This window comes from Pristis pectinata, chromosome 3 (assembly GCF_009764475.1).
Source record: "Pristis pectinata isolate sPriPec2 chromosome 3, sPriPec2.1.pri, whole genome shotgun sequence".
Lineage (NCBI taxonomy): Eukaryota > Metazoa > Chordata > Chondrichthyes > Rhinopristiformes > Pristidae > Pristis > Pristis pectinata.
In genome coordinates, this window is record NC_067407.1 from 8,576,618 (window position 1) to 8,599,044 (window position 22,427).

Sequence of the window (22,427 nt, forward strand, 5' to 3'; positions counted from 1 at the left end):
AACTCTGTGCAGTTGCTATGACCTGATTTGCCTTTAACAAGTGCATACTAGCTTTCCTTGATTTACATTTGTCCAAGCGACCACTAATTCGGTCCCTAATGATTGCTTCTCAAAAACTCCCCACCACTGAGGTTAATCCAACTGGCCTGTATTTACTGAGATTATCCAAACATCCTTTTTACTTGAACAAGGATGTAATATTTGCAATTTTGCAACCCTCAGGCACCACAGCTGAATCTATGAAAGGACTTTCGATTAATTGCATTTTCCAATTCTTGGGACCCAGTTACAGCTCTTTGCGTTCATCCAAGTATGTTCTAAATGCAGTGAGGGTTTCTACAGCATCACCCCTTCAAGCATCAAGGTCCTGACCTTCATTACCTGTTGAGAGAAAAAAATGTTTCACCAAATCGCCTCTAATCCTTCAACCAACCAAACGTGCCTCCTAATTATTGTCATCTCTCTGCAGAGAAGCAGATCTTGTGTAGCCTCTCATACTTTTATGCACCTCATTCAAATCTCCCCTTACGCCAGGCCTGATCTAACTGTCTGCTGCAGCATCAGCAGTCTCTTGTGTCTCCTCTGGTCTAATTGAACGGGTTCGAGGGTCAGAATGTTCCCCAAAAATGTGCAGGTCAGTCGGTTAATTGACTGCTGTAAATTGCCCCAAACATGTAGGTGAATTGTATAATCTGGGGGGAGTCGATGGGAATGTGGGGAGAATGAAATGGGTAGGTTAAATGTAAAGATGCGTGGTCAATGGTTGGCATGGACTCGATGGGCCGAAGGGCCTGTTTCCATGCTGCACCTCTCTATGACTCCATGTTCTCAGTTTTGAACCTTTCTCGCCGTGAATATAGGCAGTGGATTCTGGATACCATCCCAGTGGCAGCAACACACGAAGCTATTCAATTCATCCAAACCAGAATCGAACAGGAAGAACTCTCGCAGCTCGAAGCAGCCCAGGCTCTGGTTTTTGTGCTACACTCCATCAAACCCGACTGCCATGGTGTCGACAATGCTACGGTACGCCTTCACTTCTCTGTTCTTAGAAGACCGAGTGCCCAGAGAGACCCAAGTCTGAGTTTACTACCCACTGTTCACACTGAATTTCCCCTCTGCTGTTCCATCCGCACCTCTTTCCAGTTGTGATACCTCATCGCCACCTTCTCAAGGGCTATTAGGGATGGGCAATAAATGTTGATTGGTCCCAAAAAATGAATATGGAAAGAAAGTTCCTTTCAAAGCCATCGTACAGATTCAGAAAGGCGTTTGCCACTGTCATACAGGAAACTGCTGTGTCCAATTCACACACACAGCAAGAGCCCAGAAGCAGCAACACCATCTTGCACAAAACTCTGGAATTTCCTGTCTGAACTTGTCTCTCAGTCCTCGTTTCAAGGTCAAAATCAAAATCGAGTTTATTGTCCTATGCACAAGTACCTGTGTGCACAGGTGCAGTGAAAAACTTATTTGCAGCAGCATCACAGGCACATAACATCAGATAAGCAGCATTCACAAGATAAGCATAATTTAAACATAAATTATACACAAATTTTATTGGTATTGGTTTATTATTGTCACTTGTACTGAGGTACAGTGAAAAATTTGTCTTGCATACTGATCGTACAGGTCAATTCATTACCCAGTGCAGTTACATTGAGTTAGTACAAAGTGCACTGAGGTAGTACAGCTAAAACAATAACAGTGCAGGGTAAAGTGTCACAGCTACAGAGGAAGTGCAGTGCAGGTAGACAATAAGGTGCAAGGCCTCAACAAGGTAGATTGTGAGGTCAGAGTCCATCTCATCGTATAAGGGAACCGTTCAATAGTCTTATCACAGTGGGGTAGAAGCTGTCCTTGAGCCTGGTGGTAATTTTACAAGAAAACACAATTAGAACAAACAAAAAACAAAGTCCATTTTAGTGCAAAGTGGTCAGATTGGTCATAACATTGCTAAACTGCAGTGTTTAGGGTTTTGTCTGTTGGTTCAAGAACTGAATGATTGAAGGGAAGTAGCTGTTGCTGAACCTGGTGATGTGGGACTTCAGGCTTCTGTACCTCCTGCCCAATGGTAGCTGCGAGAAGATGACATGGCCCGGATGGTGGGGATCTTTGATGATAGATGTTGCTTTCTCCATTAAACTGAGGAACCAAGAGTTTTCAAGGCAAAGAGATCCACTTACTCTGTGATACTCTCGTCAGAAGCGTGAAACTTGCCTCCTGGTTGTTTAGTACTAAAGTGACAGAGAATATTTCTGCTTTTCCCAAGGTGCTTCTGTCCAGCCCTTACATGTCCAAGAACCCCTTCCTTCGCAAAATCACCTTGCTCTCTTATGGATCATTGATTCACAAATACTGTGCGACAGTCCAAACCTGTCCTGATAAGGGTATCCAGGTACGTAAGTATTGGAAGCCTGGCCTGGGTGATTGCATGAGAGTTTGGATCAGTAGGGATGGTTTCCATAACGGGCCTTGTAGAAGTCCTGGTCCTGATCTCTTAGATATCAGTGAATTTTCTGCTTCATCTAGAATGTGCAGTTACCTACACTGTTCAGAACGTGTCAAGCATTTTACATGTGTGTCAAAATGAAAAACACGATGATGCTGGAGGAACTCAGCAGGCCAGGCAGCATCCGTGGAGAAAAGCAGGCGGTCAACGTTTCGGGTCAGGACCCTTCTTCAGGACTGAAGATAGGAAAAGGGGAAGCCTCATATATAGGAGGGAAAAGCAGAGCAGCGATAGGTGGACAAAAGAGGGGAGGCAGGGCAGGCACAAGGTGGTGATAGGTAGATGCAGGTAAGAGATAGTGATAGGCAGGTGTGGGGGAGGAGGGGAGAGCAGATCCGCTGGGGGATGGGTCACAGGTATGGAGAGAGAGGAACAAAAAGGCTGGGAAAAGGAAGAAGAGGAGAAGCGTGGTGGGGCGGGGGTGTAGTGGGAAAGGGGGGTGGGGATTTCCTAAAGTGGGAGAGTTCAATTTTCACGTCATTAGGCTGCAAGGAAAATGAGGTGCTGTTCCTCCAGTTTGCGCTTGGAATTCTCCTGGCAGTGGAGGAGGCCGAGGACTGACATATCAGTGATAGTGTGGGAGGGGGAGTTGAAGTGACCGGCAACGGGGAAATGCAGGTCGCGATTACGGACGGAGCGCAGCTGTTCTGCAAAATGGCCACCCAGTCTGCGTTTGGTCTCGCCGATGTAGAGGAGGCCACACGTGGAGCACCGAATACAGTAAGTGATATTAAGGGAGGTGCAGGTGAATCTTTGTCTCACCTGAAAGGACTGTTTGGGTCCCTGGATGGAGGTGATGGAGGTGGTGTAGGGGCAGGCATTGCACCTATGGTGGGGGCAGTGGAAAGTACCCAGGGTTGGAGCGAGGTGGGTAGGGGGGAGGAGTGAACAAGTGAGTCACGGAGAGAGCGGTCCCTGCGAAAGGGAAGGGAAGATATGTTTGGTAGTGGGGTCCCATTGGAGATGACAGAAGTGGCAGAGAATGATGTGTTGGATAGGTAGGCTGGTGGGATCAAATGTGAGAACAAGGGGGACTCTCTCCCTTTCGGGTCTGGGAGGGGTGGGGGTGAGAGCAGAGGTGCGGGAAATGGCAGAGATATGGGTGCAAGCTCTCTTGACCACAGCTGGGGGGAAACCCTGGTTAGAAAATAAGTTGGACATCTCGGATGTCCTGAAGTGGAAAGCTTCATCGTGGGAGCCGATGTGGCGGAGCAGATGCTGTCCTTGAGCCTGGTGGTATGAATCACATTTCAGAAACAAGACCACATTGCTCTGCATGAGTTCCAAATTTTCACTCCCCTCTCCATGAATAAGTCCTTCGTCACATCAACCAGGAGTGATGTGGCTCTAACTGCAATAGTTCTGGAGCAGGAGAAAATAGTTCCTCTTGGTATTGGTATTAGTTTATTATTGTCACTAGTACCGAGGTACAGTGAAAAGCTTGTCTTACAAACTGATTGTATAGGTCAATTCATTACACAACGCAGTTACATTGAGTTAGTACAGAGTGCATTGATGTAGTACAGAGTGCATTGATGTAGTACAGGTAAAAACAATAACAGTACAGAGTAAAGTGTCACAGCTACAGAGAAAGTGCAGTGCAATAAGGTGCAAGGTCACAACAAGGTAGATCGTGAGGTCAGAGTCCATCTCATTGTATAAAGGAACCGTGGGGTAGAAGCTGTCCTTAAGTCTGGTGGTACATTGATACTTGTAGCAATATGGTTGATATCTTTAATCATCATAGTCATCTATTAGATCACCTCTTAATCTTCTGTAGTCAGGGAACTGAACAGATCGTGCACCTTGGTCCGAAACAGCACTGGTCCCAGTTTCCCAGCTGCTGACATTGAAGCTTACAAAATTCTTACAGGCTCAACAGTGAGGATGCTTCCCCTGGCAAAAAGTCTGGAGCCAGAGGTCACAGTCTCATAATAAAGGATGGGCCGTTTCGGATTAAGAATAAGAGAAACTCCTTCACACAGAGAGTGGTGAATCTTTGGAATTCCTGGAGGGGTGTGGAAGCTCAGTCACTGAGTTCATTGAAAATAGGGATTGATAGAGTCCCGGATATAAAGGGAATCAAGGTATTTGGAGATGGTGCAGGTAGATCAGCCACGATCTTGATGAATGGTAGGGCAGCTGGCCAACTCCTGCTATTGATTCTCACGTTATTGAGCTCTTATTTTCTCTGTAGCCGATCCATGACCTTGTGGTCGAAGCTGGCAGCAAGGGTCACGAAGAAGAAACAATCCTTGGCCTCAAAACGATTGGCAACGCAGGGCAGCCCACCAGCCTGAAGCGCATCCAGAAGCTCCTACCGGGATTCAGCAACTCCGCCCAGAGCATCTCGAACAGAATCCAATTGGAGGCCGTGATGGCCTTGCGCAATATTGGCAAGAAGGAGCCACGCAAGGTGAGATGGCCTGGAAGACTGGGTCTTGAGGATGGCACCGTTGGTTGGGGGGGTAGTGATTTCCAGCTGCCTTCGATAAGTGTGAGGTGATACATTTTGGGCTGTCAAACCAGGGTAGGGCTCATACAGTGAATGGCAGGGTACCAACGAGTGTTGTAGAACAGAGGGATCTGGGAGTACAAGTGCACAGTTCACTAAAAGTGGCCGCGCAAGTAGACAGGGTGGTGAAGAAGGCGTTTAGCATGCTGGCCTTCATCAGTCAGGACATTGAGTTTAGGAGTAGGGACATTATGTTGCAGTTATGTAAGTCACTGGTGAGGCTGCACTTGGAGTATTGAGTACAGTTTTGGTCACCCTGTTATAGGAAACACATTGTCAAGCTGGAGGGGGTGCAGAAGAGATCTACCAGGAAGCTGCCTGGACTAGAGGGCCTGAGTTACAGAGCGAGGTTGGCCATGCTGGATCTTTATTCCTTGGAGCATAGAAGAATGAGGGGCGAACTCAGAGAAGTTTATAAAATCATGAGGGGTATGGATAAGGTAGACAGTCATCATCTTTTCCCCAGGGTTGGGGAGTCCATAACTAGAGGGCACAGGTACAAGATAAGAGAGGAGAAATTTAAAAGAGACCTGACAGGTAACTTCTTTACACAGAGGGTGGTGAGTATCTGGAATGAGCCGCCAGAGAAAGTGGTTGCAACATTTAAGAGGCATTTGGAGGGGATTGAACCAAGAGGATGCTGTGGTCATCATGGAACAGTTGGGCAGAAGGGCCTGTTTCGCTGCTGTATTATTCTATGACACTATGATGCTTCCAATGTTAACATTCAGGGTGAGGTTGAATCGTGAATTACACAGGAGTGACATCACAGAATGAAGCCATTTGAGCCAACTAGAATGTGCTGGTGTGTACACTCCATATGACCCCACCTCTTCAATGTATCTTCATTTCCCATTAAATACATCCATACCTCAATCTACCCCATCTCCCATTCGATGCAGAGCAGTAAAAAGGTTCTCGTTTTTTGATTTATGGTTGAGCTTTTCTGATGAAAAATCAAGGACGGGAAAAGTTAACTGCTTCTCTTTCTACAGATGCTGCCTGATTTGCTGAGTGTGTCCAACATTTTCTCCAGATTTCCTGCACTTTTTGTTACTTCCTGTGTTTAAGCCCCCTGCTTTTGTTCTCCCCACCTGTAAAAGAAGAGGATGATGGTATTTAGCAATAGGGCCAGTAAATGCCATTCAGTTTATTCATTCATGAGCAGGGCAACCATCACTGTGAACTTGCTGGGCTGAATGGTCTGTGTTGCATCCTCCATTACCAAGAGGCAGGAACTGGCCTTTCACTATTGAGCACAATACGCCCAGTCTGATCACAAGATCATACAATATCTCCACTTGAGGAAGGTCATTCGATCCCTTACAATTCAACCATACCTAGGAATACCCATCTCCCCACCACAGGGGCACCCAGCCACTCTCAACTGATTCTAAGTTATCAATTACTAGCGGCTTGGTAATCTACTGACTGGTATTCGGAGGACCAGAGATCCAGAGACACAAGTTTGAATCCTACAGTAGCACCTTGGAAATTTAAATTCAGGTATTTAAGTAAATATGGAATTAAAAGATAGTCTCACCAATGATGACCATGAAACTGGATTGTCACAAAACCCCATCTGGTTCACTAATGTTCTTCAGGAATAGAAATCTGCCATATTTACCCAGTCTGGTTTAGATTCATAGACCAATATAGCACGGATACAAGCCCTTCGGCCCAACCAGTCCATGCCGACCCCAGTGCCCACCCAGCTAGTCCCAATTTCCTGCGTTCAGCTCATATCACCCAAGCCCCTCCCCTCCATGTACCTCTCCAAGTACTTCTTAAATGATACTATTTACCTGCCTCAACCACTTCCTCTGGCAGCTCGTTCCGTATACTCACCACCTTCTGCATGAAAAAGTTGCCCCTCAGGTCCCTTTTAAATCTTTCCTCTCTCACCCTAAACCTATGCCCCCCTAGTTTTGGATTCCCCTACACTGGGGAAAAGACCATCCACTTTATCTATGCCTCTCACAATTTTAAACATTTCTACAAGATCGCCCCTCATTCTCCTACATTCCAAAGTAGAGCGACCTAGACTGCCCAACCTCTCCCTATTGCTCAGGCCATCTGGTCCTGGCAACATCCTCGTAAATCTTCTCTTCACTCTTTCCAATTTAACCACATCATTCCTATAACAGGGTGACCAAAACTGTACACAGTACTCCAAGTGCAGCCTCACCAACGACCTATACAATTACAACATAATGTGACTCCAGTGCAGTTGATTATGAAATGGTCTCAGGAGCTATAAATGCCAGCAACATCACATGCCACAAATTAATAAATTTATAGAAATTCACCCAAGTGCCTGTTTCCCAGATAGGTCACTATGAACTCCCCAGTTTAAACAGGTTAACACAGTAAATAAAAGGCTGACATTGAAATGCATGGTGGGGGAGATCAAGAGAATCATTGTTTCACACCTCATTGTTCTAACCTGGATTCAGTGATAACTTTTATTGTTATTGAACAGTAGATACTTGAAAAAGAAAGGTAGTAAAGAAAACCATGCGGGATTCTGGAGCAAGAGGATAGGACTGGAACTAATTTAATTGCTCTTTTCAAAGGTTGCAACCAAGCACGATGGACTGACTCTCCTCTGTGCAGAATCAGAATCAGAATCAGGTTTATTATCACTGACATATGCCATGAAATTTGTTGTTTTGCAGTAGCAGTGCAGTGCAAGACATAAAGACATAAAGATTGCAATAAGTTACAAAAATAAATAAATAGCGCAAAAGAGGAATAGCGAGGAAGTGTTCATGGGTTCATGGACCGTTCAGAAATCTGATGGTGGAGGGGAAGAAGCTGTTCCTAAATGACTGAGTGTGGGTCTTCGGGCTCCTGTACCTCCTCCCCGATGGTAGTAACGAGAAGAGGGCATGTCCCGGGTGGTGAAGGTCCATAGTGATGGATGTTGCCTTCTTGAGGCACCGCCTCTTGAAGATGTCCTCAATGGTGGGGAGGGTTGTGCCCGTGATGGAGCTGGCTGAGTCTACAACCCTCTGCAGCCTCTTTCGATCCTGCACATTGGAGCCTCCATACCAGGCTGTGACACAACCAGTCAGAATGATCTCCACCATACAATTGTAAGCTGGCAGTCTATCTCACTCAGAGAGACTATCAGATTGACAGGTGACAATGCTCAGCAGGTGATGTCTGGTTTGATGCTTTAAGCTCTATCGACCAAGCTGTGCTTGGTGTGGGAGCCCCAGTACTCAAACAAATGTTTAAGTTCTGCAAGTAGCTGCGCGAGGAGGAGCGCGGAACAGTGGTGCAGCTGGTAGGAGCCGCTGCCTCACAGCTCACGTGACCCAGGTTCAATCCTGGCTTCCGGTGTTGTCCATGTGGGGAACAAGTTCTTGATGTGACCTTCTGAGTGCTCAGTTCCCTCCACATTCAAAAGGCATGCAATAGTAAACTTTCACTGTAAATTACGTATAGTGAGTGGGCAGCTGAGTTGTAACATTGGGGAAAAGTTGGTGTGAATCTTAGGAGAATAAAATACATGAAGAGTGTAAATGGGTGCTTGATAGTTGGCATGGACTCGATGGGTCGAAAGGCCTGTTTCCATGCTGTTTAACACCAAGGACCTTCTAAGTCAATGAAGACCAAAAATTCCCAGCTCTATATTACAAAACTGCACCAACTGGAAGTTGGAAGTAAGAAGAACTTCATTCTCCATGATGTTGAAATCAAGATCAGACCTTTGACTATGTAAATTGGGTTGTGCTGGCAATGGGCCTGTTCATTTTAGGATTCCTCTGTAGCTGCTGACAAAATTTGAGCCTTCTGAACTTTTCTTCCCAAAGGAGGACTTTACATGGAGCTAGAAGTCTCAACTTCAAGATAATCACAATTCTAGAACCTTTCCCCAAACTGCAGCCTCATCATCCCCACCCCACCAGCACCTACACTAACCTACCTCCATTCCCTCTACTCACCTTGGGACTTGGCTGAGAAGGCAGCCAGCCCAGGCCTCTCCTTTTGGTTGAGCTACCATGGCAAGCAGCTGCCTCTGAGTACAGAGACTGGGCCTGAGACCTTATTTCTATCAATCCTCTTGCCTCAAGAACACTTGGTGTCTCCGTAGAGACCAGTCAGTCCCAAAGACTGCAAGGTCCATAGTTTGTAATCAATAAACCATGTCCTCTGTTGCTGGGGCACATCTTTTAGACTTTTCTCTGTACGGAGAGAGTGCTGAGCTGTCTGAAGTGCCATCTTTCTGATGAGATATTATGCTCTCTCTCATGAGACCTTTTCAAAGAAGTATGGGGGCATTCTTATCAAGCTTCCTGGCCAATATTTATTACTCAACAAGCGCTATTACAAGGTAATTATCATCTAATTGAGTATAAAAGTTTGTTCTACACATAACATTGAGCATAGAAGTTGAGATGTTATGCACAAGGCATTGGTGAGGCCACATTTGGAATATTGTGTTTAGTTTTGGTCACCCTGCTATAGGAAAAATGCCATTAAGCTGGAAAGAGTGCAGAGGAGACTTATGAGATGTTGCCAGGACTTGAGGGGCTGAGTTAAGGAGAGAGATTGAGCATATTGGGACTTTTTCATTAGAGCTGAGGAGAATGTGGGGTTTATAAAAACATGAAGGGCATAGATAGGGTCAATGTACACAGACTTTTTCCTAGCACTGGGGAATCTAGAACTAGAGGACATCAGTTTAAGGTGAGAGGGGAGAGATTTACTAGGAACCTGAGGAGCAACTTTTTCACCCAGAGGGTGGCCAATATATGGGACGAGCTGCCAGAGGAAGTGGTTGAGGCAGGTACATTAACAACATTTAAAAGGCACTTGGATAGGTACATGGAGGGGCGGAGCTTGAGGGGATATGGACAAACACGGGCAAATGGGACGAGCTTATATGGGAATCTTGGTCGGCATGGGCCAGTTGGGCTGAAGGGCCTATTTCTAAGCTGTATGACTCTATGACTCTACTTGGTTGAGCGATCTTGCTCTGCAAGAAGCAGTTGTCATATTTCCTACAGTACACCAATAACCACATTTTAATGGTGACTTATTGGCCTTAAAGCCCTCTGATGTGTCCAGTGATTGTGAAAGCCACGATAGAGAAGTAGGTTTTACCACATGTGACCAAAATCTTGCCCCTGCATCTCAGAGCTGCTGTGATCTCTTGTACAGGTGCAAAACATCGTCATGCAGTTATTTATGAACAAAAAGAACCGTAATGAAATGCGAATAAGGGCCTTTATTGTGCTGCTAGAAACCAAACCATCCCTGGCCTTAGTTGCAACAGTGACTGACTTAGTGGTCAGAGAGACCAATTTACAACTGACCAGCTTTATATATTCCTACATGAGATCGCTGACGGGAACATTAGTGCCAGAGCTCCAGTCACTGTGAGTATAAAACAATCTTGCATCTGTGAGCAGTTATGCTTCTAAACTACAGCTTATAATATAGGTGTATTTGCATAACCACATCTATTCAATGAGTGGTTCATGTAGCTGATGATTCCACACTCAAGATATCCTACACAAGCATGATTGTATAAGAATATTAGAGGATAATGGTCGTGGTTCGTTTGCTTTTAAAACCTACCTCCTCATTAGCCTACAGTATACCTCTGTAACCTCTCCAAACTAGGTTAGGGCTTTCAAAGTGTAGAAAGACTGTGAGGTGTAGGCAGTTGAAAGGGCAAAATTGCAATCAGTTGGATGGGCTGAAGTGTGTGTACTTTAATGCAAGCAGTTTCAGGAACAAGGCTGATGAACTTAGAGCGCGGGTAAGTACGTGGAACGATGACGTGGTGGCCATTACAGAGACTTGGCTGTCGCAAGGGCAGGAATGGTTGCTGGATATTCCGGGGTTCAGATGTTTCAAAGGGGACAGGGACGGAGGTGAAAGAGGTGAGGGAGTGGCTTTGCTGATCAGGGACGGTGTCACAGCTGTAGAAAGGGAGGACGTCCTGGAGGGATCGTCCACTGAGTCAGTGTGGGTGGAAGTCAGAAACAGGAAGGGAGCGATCACTCTATTGGGAGTATTCTACAGACCCCGCCCCCCCCCCCCCCCCCCCCCAGTATCAGCAGAGATGCTGAGGAGCAGATCAGGAGGCAGATCTTGGAGAGGTGCAAAAATAACAGGGTTGTAGTCATGGGTGATTTCAGCTTCCCTAATATTGATTGGCACCTCCTTAGTGTAAAGGGGATCGATGGAGCGGAGTTTGTTACGTGTGTACAGGAAGGATTCCTGACACAGTATATGGACAGGCCGACTAGAGGAGAGGCCATACTGGACCTGGTACTAGGCAATGAACCTGATCAGGTTTCAGATCTCTCAGTGGGAGAGCTTTTTGGAGACAGTGACCATAACTCCTTGACCTTTACCATAGCCTTGGAGAGGGATAGGAGCAGACGATATGGGAAAGTATTTAATTGGGGGAGGGGGAATCATGATGCTATTAGGCAGGAACTTGGGAGCGTACATTGGGAACAGATGTTCTTGGCGAAGTGCACAGTGGAAATGTGGAGGTTGTTTAAGGAATACTCGCATGGGGTTCTGGACAGGTTTGTCCCATTGAGGCAAGGTAAGGATGGTAGAGTGAAGGAACCGTGGTTGACGTGAGATGTAGAATATCTTGTCCGGAGGTAGAAGAAGCTTACCTGAGGTTTAGAAAGCATGGATCAGACAGGGCTCTGTAGAGTTACAAGGTAGCCAGGAGGGAGCTAAAGAATGGACTTAGGAGAGCTAGAAAGGTGCATGAGAGGTCCTTGGTGAGTAGGATCAAGGAAAACTCCAATGCGTTCCACACATATATGAAGAATAAGAGGATGACTAGAGTGAGGGTAGGACCGATCAGGGATAAAAGAGGAAACGTGTCGGGAGTCGGAAGAGGTAGGGGAGGTCCTCAATGAATACTTTGTTTCAGTATTCACCACAGAGAGAGAGACCTTGACATTTGTGAGGATGGCTTATGACAGGCTGATACACTAGGGCATGTCGACGTGAGGAAAGAGGATGTGCTGGAACTTTTGAAAAACATTAGGATAGATAAATCGCCGGGGCCAGACGGAATATACCCAAGATTATAACAGGAAGCAAGGGAAGAGATTGCTGTGCCTTTGGCGATGATCTTTGCGCCCTCAATGGTCACAGGAGTAATGCCAGATGATTGGAGGGTGGCAAATGGTGTTCCTTTGTTTAAGAAAGGGAGCAGGGGTAACCCTGGGAATTACAGACCAGTGAGTCTTACGTCAGTGGTGGGAAAATTACTGGAGAAGATTCTTAGAGACAGGATTTATGGGCATTTGGAGAAGCATAGGCTGATTAGGGACAGTCAGCATGGCTTTGCGTTGGGCAGGTTGTGCCTCACGAGCCTGATTGAATTCTATGAGGATGTGACAAAGCACATTGATGAAGGTAGAGCAGTGGATGTGGTGTACATGGATTTTAGTAAGGCATTCGATAAGGTTCCTCATTGAAGGCTCATTCAGAAAGTCAGGAGTCATGGGATCCAGAAAAACTTGGCTGTGTGGATTCAGAATTGGCTCGCCCATAGAAGACAGAAGGTGGTGGTAGATGGAGCGTATTCTGCCAGGAGGTCGGTAACCAGTGGTGTTCCACAGGGATCTGTCCTGGGACCCCTGCTCTTTGTGATTTTTAAAAATGACTTGGATGAGGAGGTGGAAGGGTGGGTTAGTAAGTTTGCAGATGACATGAAGGTTGGTGATGTTGTGGATAATTTAGAAGGTTGTTGTAGGTTACAACAGGATATTGATAGAATGCACAGCTGGGCTGATAAATGGCAGATGGAGTTCAACCCAGAAAAGTGTGAAGTGATACACTTCGGGAGGTCAAACTTGAAGACAGAATACAAGGTTAATGGCAGGACTCTTAGAAGTGTGGAGGAACAGAGGGATCTTGGGGTCCACACCCATAGATCCCTCAAGGTTGCCACGCAGGTCGATAGGGTTGTTAAGAAGGCCTAAGGTGTGTTGGCCTTCATTAGTTGGGGTATTGAATTCAAGAGCCGCAAGGTGACGTTGCAGCTCTATAGAACTTTGGTCAGACCACACTTGGAGTATTGTGTTCAGTTCTGGTCGCCTCATTATAGGAAGGATGTGGAAGCTTTAGAGAGGGTGCAGAGGAGATTTACCAGGATGTTGCCTGGATTGGAGAGCATGTCTTATGAGGATAGGTTGAGTGAGCTAAGGCTTTTCTCTTTGGAGAGAAGGAGGGTGAGAGGTGATTTGATAGAGGTGTACAAGATGATAAGAGGCATAGATCGAGTGGACAGTCAGAGACTTTTTCCCAGGGCGACAATGGCTAACACCAGGGGACGTAATTTTAAAGTAATTGGAGGAAGGTATAAGGGGGATGTCAAGGGTAAGTTTTTTACACAGAGAGTGGTGGGTGCGTGGAACGCACTGCCTGCAGAGGTTGTGGGGCAGATACATTAGGGACATTTAAGAGGATCTTAGATAGACACATGAATGATAGAAAAATAGGGGGCTATGTGGGAAAGAAGGGTTAGATAGATCTTAGAGCAGGATAAAATGTCGGCACAACATTGTGGGCTTAAGGGCCTGTACTGTGCTGTAGTATTCTATGTTGTATGTTCTATGCTAAAGTGGATGGCAGGGTCCTGGAGATTGTTGTAGGACAGAGAGACCTAGGAGTACAAGTACATAGTTCCCTGTAAGTGGTGTCACAAGTAAACAGGGTGGCAAAGAAGGCATTTGGCACGCTGGCCTTCCTCAGTCAGGGCATAGAGTATAGAAGATGGGATATTATGTTCTAGTTGTACAAGACATTGATGAGGCTGCAACTGGAGTATTGTGCACGGTTTTGGTCCCCTGTTATAGGAAGGATGTCATTAAACTGGAAAGAGCACAAAGAAGATTTATGAGAAGGTTGCCAGGACTTGAGGGCCTGAGTTATAGGGAGAGGTTGGGCAGGCTCAGACTTTATTCCTTGGAGTGTAGGAGACTGAGGGGTGACCTTATCAAGGTGTATAACATCATGAGGGGAATTGATAGGGTGAATACGCACGGTCTTTGTATCCCATGGTTGGGGAATCAAAAACTAGAGGGCATAGGTTTAAAGTGAGAGGGGAGAGATTTAAAAGGGTCCTGAAGGGCAATTTCTTCACACAGAGGGTGGTACATATATGGAATGAGCTGCTAGAGGAAGTGGTTGAGGCAAGTACAATAACCACATTTGAAAGACATTTGGACAGGTACATGGATGGGAAAGGTTCAGAGGGATATGGGTCAAACACAGGCAAATGAGACGAGCTTAGATGAGCATCTTGATCAGCATGGACAGGTTGGGCCAAATGGCCTATTTCTGTACTGTATTGCTCTACGACTCCGAGCTGTAGCTAACACTAATAGAAAAGTTGCTGAATGTACTTAAGAAGGTGATAGATAGATATCTCGACACAGGAAACAACCAGCAGTAAGGGAAGAGAGCAAGCATTTGAGACAGAGGATCAGTCATGATATTGAATGGTGGAACAGTCTGCTCCTTCTATCTTCTGTATTTCTATTTTAACTGCAATGACTGGACTCGACAGCGTAGATGGCAAGACCTTCCCCTCTCAGTGAAGACTGAAAAGTCAGTCGAAGCGTCAGAGGAAATCTGAGATCTTTTTCAGCCAGTGAATGACGGGTGTGGAACTCACAGGAGAGAGTGTTGGAGACTCAAACCATCAGAATCAAAATCAGTTTATTATCACTGACTTGTTTGATGTGAAATTTGTTGTTTTGCAGCAGCAGTACAGTGCAAAGACATAAAATTACTACAAATTGCAGAAATAAATAAATAGTGCAAAGAAAAAGGAATAATGAGGTAGTATTCATGGGTTCATGGACCATTTGGGAATCTGATGGCAGAGGGGAAGAAGCTGTTCCTGAAACGTTGAGTGTGGGTCTTCAGGCTCCTGTACCTCCTCCCCAATGGTAGTAATAAGAAGATGGCATGTCCTGGGTGGTGAGGGTCCTCAGTGATGGATCATATTGATGAGCTGACAATTAGATAAGAAAAACTTGAGACAGAGAAATGGGAAGTGGGATTATGGTACACAATTCTTTTCCAACCAACACTGTCACAATAGACTGTAACTCTCCTGTGCTGTAAATTTTTATGATTCTGCCAATACCCTTTTTCCGTGATATATGACTCCATGACTCTGTGACCCTATAACCTGCAGCTGAATTAAATACTTCTCACCACATCGGCTTTCACAGGGCTGCTATTTGCAACATCGCAATGAAACGATTGAACCGGAAGTGCGACACACTCAGTTACCGATACAGCAAAGGCATTCATTTTGGGCTGTTTAGAGGTAAGTGTGAGTGAGAATCTGTTCTTTCTGTTGTTTTTTTGCTTTATCAATGTTCCTTTCTTGCACCTTTTCACGAATGAACAATGGGAATAATTTTCCACAGTGAACATGGTTGAGATTTATTCACCAACTTTTATCAATGCACCATAGAAAGCATCCTACCTGGATGCATCACGGCTTGGTATGGCAACTGCTCTGCCCAAGACCACAAGAAACTGCAGAGAGTTGTGGACACAGCCCAGCGCATCACAGAAACCAACCTCTGCTCCATGGACTCTCACTGCCTTGGTGAAGCAGCCAGCATAATCAAAGACCCCACCCACCTGGGTCATTCTCTCTTCTCTCCTCTCCCATCAGGCAGAAGATACAGGAACCTGAGGGCACATACCACCAGGCTCAAGGACAGCTTATACCCCACTGTGATAAGACTATTGAATGGTTCCTTTATACAGTGAGATGGACTCTTGACCTCACAATCTACCTTGTTAGGACCTTGCACCTTATTGTCTAACTGTACTGCACTTCCTCTGTAATTGTGACACTTTACTCTGTATTCTGTTATTGTTTTTACCCTGTACAACCTCAATACACTGTGTAATGAATTGATCTGTACAGATGGTATGCAAGACAAGTTTTTCACTGTACCTCAGTACCTGTGACAATAATAAACCAATACCAATACCCCCCAATCAATGTCACAATAAACAAATTACCACTTTGCTCTCTGTGGGAGTGTGTTGTGCCCACACGTTGCCTATACTAAACAAAGGACAACTCTTCAAAAAATCTGCTTCACTGCCCATAAGACCCTCCAGGATGTTCTATAGTCATCAAAGGTGATTTATTAAAGCACATCTTTCTAACCATTTAACGTTCTTCCTCCTCATAGATTGACATAGTGTGGAAACAGGCACTTTGGCCCAATTCATTCATGCCAACCAAGATGCCTACCCAAGCTAGCGCCATTTGCCCTCGTTTGGCCCATATCCCTCTAAATCTTACCTATCCATGTACCTGTCCAAATGTCTTTTAAATGTTGTTAATGTACCTGCTTCAACCACTTCCTCTGGCAGCTCATTCCGTATACCCACCACCCTCTGTAAAATCTGCCCCTCAGGTCCCTTTTAAATCTTTCCCATCTCACTGTAAACCCATTCCCTTTAGTTTTAGACCCCCCTACCCTGGGAAATAACTGTGATCATTCACCCTATCTATGTCCCTCATGATTTTATAAACCTCTATAAAGTCCCTCTCAGCCTCCTATGCCCCAGGGAAAAAAAAGCCCCAGTCTCTCCAGTCTCTCCTTATAACTCAAGCCCTCCAGTCCTGGCAACATCTTGGTGAATCTTTTCTGCACCCTCTCCAGCTTAATGACATCCTTCCTGTAGTTCAAGTGACCAGAAATGCACCCAGTACTCCAAGTGTGGTCTCACCGATGTCCTGTCCCATGGTAAGATAAGGTCCCAACTCCTGAAGCAGGGTTTTGACCCGAAACGTCAACAATTCCTTCTTCCCCCACAGATGCTGCTCAACCCACTAGGCTCCTCCAGCAGATTGTTTGCTGCTCCAGATTCCAGCATCTGCAGTCTCTTGGGTGTACCATTACAATGTTGTCGTCCTAGGCCAGCAGGCTTCAAGTTATTAGTTTGAATCTGGATACTGACAATCCTGAAACTGTGTTCAGTAAATCTGAGACCTGAAGAGCAAGGAACCAGGAAATAAACATAAAATCTACCGGATTGTCCTCACCACCCACAGCACATCTAACCTGGTCCTCCCACAGGCTGGGAGACCTTCCTCTCACTGACTCCATACGACCCCAAAACAACCTCTATATGATTGACATTTAATTGTCCCAAGAAGAAACAACAGATGAGAAACAAAAATTGCCCAAATCCCAACAACTTCATCATCCATTGCACTGTGAGCTGCTTTGAGAATTCTCTCTGCAGACAAGTAGCCCCACAGAATAGGTCTATTATTAAGACAGAGAGGGCTGCTTATTTAATGAGAGTTTTAATTGTGATATTAATAACAGAACCATTTTAATGTTGAGAACTATTCTTGCAGATAGGTTTTTGGCTGGAATCGATACCAACCTTTATTTAATAAAGAAATCGGAGGGTATTCTTCCAAGTACCGCCATAGCCAACATCAAGCTTTATGGCCTTGGAGTCTCCACGGACCTTCTGGAGGTAATTATACCACAAAGTGTCTGTCAACATAAGTGTCACCTGCTTCTGACTCTCCATCTGTCAAGGATACTGATAACCATGTGATTGTATTTATAAAGGTTGGTATCCAGGCCGAAGGAATACAACAAGCCTTGTCGAAGAGCAATGAAGGTTACTGGAGGGGACCGAGGAAAAATAGCACTGAACACATTGTGGAAAAGGTAAGGAGGGTGCTTCTTCATTCCATAGGCTTCCCTCCTGGTCTGAAGATATTGGTAACCTGCCTTCTTCAAGTACTGGCCACTCTGACACCTGAGCCAGGTGTCCTATATTTGAGAGGAATGTACAACATACGGGTTCCAAAGAGTTTTCAACTGAGAAAGGACAGATGTACAGTTATTGATAAAAGAAACTTGTCGATGGTCAATAACTCTTCTGTTGCTCACACAGCCCTTGCACACCAAGGGATGAGAGAATTGCAGTACAGGTATTCAATGTGCTTCATAATTAGGCAAGGGTACTCTAATGTACTGATTATCTTGTTGGACATTTAATTCAGAGGCCTGGATAAATAAGAAAACATGAGTTAAAATCTCACCATCCCCATTTGTGAATTTGAATTCAGTTCTTCAAAACTCTTGAAATAAGAAACTAAAATAAATTCATTGAAAAATCCACAAGTTTTCTCTAATCTGTATTAGGTTCTTCTCCTGTGTGATCTCATTGAAGTCACATATACACATGCTTGACTCTTAACTGTCCTCTGCTATGACCCAGCCAAGTCCTCAGTTGCATTAAAACTGCAATGAAAAACATATTCTTCTGTGGAGACACGAGAGTCTGCAGATGCTGGAACCTGGAGCAACACACAATCTGCTGGAGGAACTCAGCAGGTCAAGCAGCATCAGTGAGAGGAAAGGAGTTATCGATGCTTCAATGCAGGGTTTCGATCTGAAACGTTGACAGTTCCTTTCCTCCCACAGATGCTGCTCAACCCGTTGAGTTCCTCCAGCAGATAGTTTGTTGTATGCTTCTGTGGGTTCAGAAAAACTCTTGAGAAACACTCTCAAGCCTGCTTGATTTAAAAGCAATTCGATTTTTAAAGGGTTGTGCAAGGTCCCCTTTGTTAGAAGACTGAGCCTAAGCACTGCCAACTTACCAAGTGTTCCTGTTCCTTATAAACCTTCTGGTTTGTATAAATCCAGCAAAATAATGACAGGATTGTCCCAGGTCTATACATGTGGATGAAGAGAAAATCAGAGATAGTCACCAAATCAAAGCAATAAACAAACTGCTGGAGGAACTCAGTGGGTCAGGCAGCATCTGTGGAGAGAAATGGAGAGTAAACATTTCAGGTAAAAATCCTTCATATGGATTGAAAGAGAGGGGAGAAAGCCAATATAAAGAAGTGAGGTGAGAATATATACTGGCCATCTCCCCCTATCTCTCAGTCCAAATGAAGGGTTTTAACCCAAAACATCAACTCTCCATTTCCTTCCACAGATCCTGCCTGACCCGCTGAGTTCCTGCAGCAGATATTATTTTGCACCAGATTCCAACATCTGCAGTCTCTTATGTCTCCAAATCAAAGCTGTTGGTCCTTGATAGCTTTGGTTTTACCTAAGAACACAAGAAATGAGTGTGTTATACAGCCCTTTGAACCTGCTCTGCCACCCAGTAAGATCGCAGCTAAACTGATCTTGGTCTCAGTTCCACTTTGCTGCCTGTTTTCTGTAATTCTTGATCCTAAAATCTCACTCAGCAGTGAAATTATTCAATGACTCATCCTCCACTGCTCTTTGAGAAGAGAATTCCAAAAATTCACAACTCTCTGAGAGAAGAAATTCCTGTTTATCTTCATTTTAGGTAACTCCTTATGCTTTTGTCTCAGCACCTAATTTATCAAGCCCCTCACAATCTTATTTGTTCAATAAGATCATCTCTCATTGTTCTGAACTCCAATGTATACAGATCCACTCTACATTGGCAGGTAAATTCACCAAGTCTCAGTGTGGAGTCATGTACAGCAGCAGATTGGTAGTTGGTTTACTATTGTCACATATACCAAGATACAGTGAAAAGCTTTTTTCTTGCATGCCATCCAGACAGATTATTCCATACATCAGTACATTGAAGAAGTACAAAAGGAAAGCACTAACAGAATGCGGAGTGCAGTGTTACAGTTACATGGAAAGTGCAGGTAGACAAGAAGGAGCAAGGGCCACTACGAGGTAGATTGAGAGATCTAGAGTTTACCTTTAACATATAACAGAATATAATCAGAATCAGGTTTATTATCACTGACTTATATGTCATGAAATTTGTGGTTTTGCAGCAGCAGTACAGTGCAAAGACATAAAATTACTATAAATTACAAAAACAAATGAACAGTGTAAAAAAAGGAATAATGGGGTAGTGTTGATGGGTTCATGGACCATTCAGAAATCTAATGGCGGAGGGGAAGAAGCTGTTCCTGAAACATTGAGTGTGGGTCTTCAGACTCCTGCACCTCCTCCCCGAGGGTAGTAATGAGAAGAGGGCGCGTTCTGGATGGTGAGGGTCCTTAGTGAAGGATGCCGCCTTCACCAAGGACCCTCACCAAATGCCACCATCACCAAAGACGAAAGAAAAATGGTGCCAGAGAGGGGCAAAATTTTGCATGCAGCTCCCGAGGGAATCATCAAATACTCCTGTTTGGAACTATTACAGCTGAATATAGCATGTAAGCGTATTAGATGTCAAAATTACAGCCACAGTATGGTAATGTGATTCTCCAATCCATGCTTTCTTTGATGTTATAACATACAATGATGGAAATAAATGGTTAATACATTTGTACCTTCTCATATTTCTCACCACCATTCAGCCCACCGTCTATGCCAGTTCAGAGCAGTCCCAACCGTTCTCAGTCACCTTCGTATTCCCCCATAACCTATCTTCTCTTACATGCCCATCAACTCTCCCCAGTTCTCCTGCCACCCACCTACTTGAGGGGTAATTAACAGTCGCCAATTAAGCTACCAAACCACGTATCTATGGACGAGTTTGGAGCGCCAGGGGAAACACACGCAGTCCCATTAAAAACATGCAAACTCCACAAAGGCAGCACCCTGAAAGTCAGGATTGGACCCAGGCTGTTGAACCTATGAAGCAGTAGCACTAACTAGTACGCTGTGTGGCTCTGTTGATCCCTGCGATTAGGACATCCCAAGGACAGGATATGACTTGGAATAAAAACAGAAAATGCTGGAAACACTCAGCAGGTCAAGCAGCATCACTGGAGAGAGAAACAGATATAAAATTTCAGGTCAATGACCTTCCCCCATCTGCCTATCACCCCTCCCCCTCAGCTGGATCCACCTATCACCCACCAGCTCTTGCTCCGACCCCTCCCTTCAGCTTTTTATAAGGGCTTTCTCCCCTCCCCCTTTCAGTCTAATGAAGGGTCTCGACCCAAAATGTCGGCTGTCTATTTCCCTCCACAGATGCTGCCTGACCCACTGAGTTCCTCCAGCTTTTTCTGTGTTGCTCCAGATTCCAGCATCTGCAGTCTCTTGTGTCTCCACCTTATTCTTTAGTGTTTTGAGGAGATTAGGAAGGCAAACACAGTTCATTAAACCCCAGATGAACTTGTGACAATTTTCCTCATCTCTCCTCTGGTTTTGACAATTATCCCAAAAGCCTATGTTCTGGTGATGTATCTTCCTGACCCTGGACTCAGCTTCTTCTCATTCCCTTTGTTGGAGTCTTAGAACATAGAACATAGAACTCTACAGCACGGTACAGGCCCTTCGGCCCACAATGTTGTGCCGACATTTTATCCTGCTCCAAGACCTAGCTAACCTTTCCCTCCCACATAGACCCCTATTTTTCTATCATTCATGTGTCTATCTAAGAGTCTCTTAAATGTCCCTAATGTATCTGCCCCCATAACCTCTGCAGGCAGTGCGTTCCACGCACCCACCACTCTCTGTGTAAAAAACGTACCCCTGACATCCCCCTTATGCTTTCCTCCAATCACCTGAAAATTATGTTCCCTCATGTTAGCCATTGTCACACTGGGAAAAAGTCTCTGACTGTCCACTCAATCTATGCCTCTTATCATCTTGTACACCTCTATCAATTCACCTCTCATCCTCCTTCTCTCCAAAGAGAAAAGCCCCAGCTCACTCAACCTATCCTCATAAGACTTGCTCTCCAATCCAGGCAACATCCTTGTAAATCTCCTCTGCACCCTCCCTCAAGCTTCCTCTCTAAAGGAAGTTGAGCTGAAAAAGTCTTTGTGAGTTGGAGACACAAGAGACTGCGGAGGCTGGAATCTGGAGCAACATACAAGATGCTGGAGGAACTCAATGGGTCAGGCAGCATCAATGGAGGAAATGGACAGCCAAGATCCTTCATCTGGACTTCAATTTTTAACCTCAGCCCTCCAGCCCACTGCCCTCCTCTGATTCCATGCCTGACCCCAGCTCTAATCCCTGCCATGTCTTCACTATCCCCTCAAGCCTTTGTGAATTGTTCAATTGCATCTTGTAAATGGTACACACTGCAGCTCTGGTGTTGAGAAAGATCAGATCGATGGCTCAGATGTAGTCCTTCCTCAAAGCTCCACCTGACACGTGAACACTTCATTCCCCTTCATAGTGTGTATAACGTCTCCATTCTCAGTTTTTGTTATAGACTTCCAACTGTTCAACATTGATTCTTCCTCTGATCTTTGTTCCTCTTTAGGTGTCTGACTGGAAACCGATGCCCACGATTAAACCATTGCTAAACGTTTACATCAAAGCGCTTGGTCAAGAGCTTGTTTATGTCGAGTTCAACCAGAATGATATTCCAGAGGTCCTGAAGGTATGAATTGAGGAAATGGGATTTTTTTTTGGATCT

General features: G+C 45.0%; 1 protein-coding gene across 2 annotated transcripts in view; it reads left to right on the plus strand.

Moving 5' to 3' along the window:
* The window catches only part of LOC127568588 (vitellogenin-like), a 96,502-nt gene that overhangs the window by 24,021 nt on the left and 50,054 nt on the right, over nt 1–22,427 (plus strand). For both annotated transcript variants that reach the window (XM_052012516.1, XM_052012517.1), the window contains exons 9-16: nt 861–1,026; nt 2,273–2,398; nt 4,710–4,928; nt 10,200–10,417; nt 15,269–15,366; nt 17,437–17,561; nt 17,660–17,761; nt 22,272–22,391. In XM_052012516.1, coding sequence (XP_051868476.1) covers nt 861–1,026; nt 2,273–2,398; nt 4,710–4,928; nt 10,200–10,417; nt 15,269–15,366; nt 17,437–17,561; nt 17,660–17,761; nt 22,272–22,391 — 1,174 coding nt within the window. The remainder of the gene's footprint in view (nt 1–860; nt 1,027–2,272; nt 2,399–4,709; nt 4,929–10,199; nt 10,418–15,268; nt 15,367–17,436; nt 17,562–17,659; nt 17,762–22,271; nt 22,392–22,427) is intronic.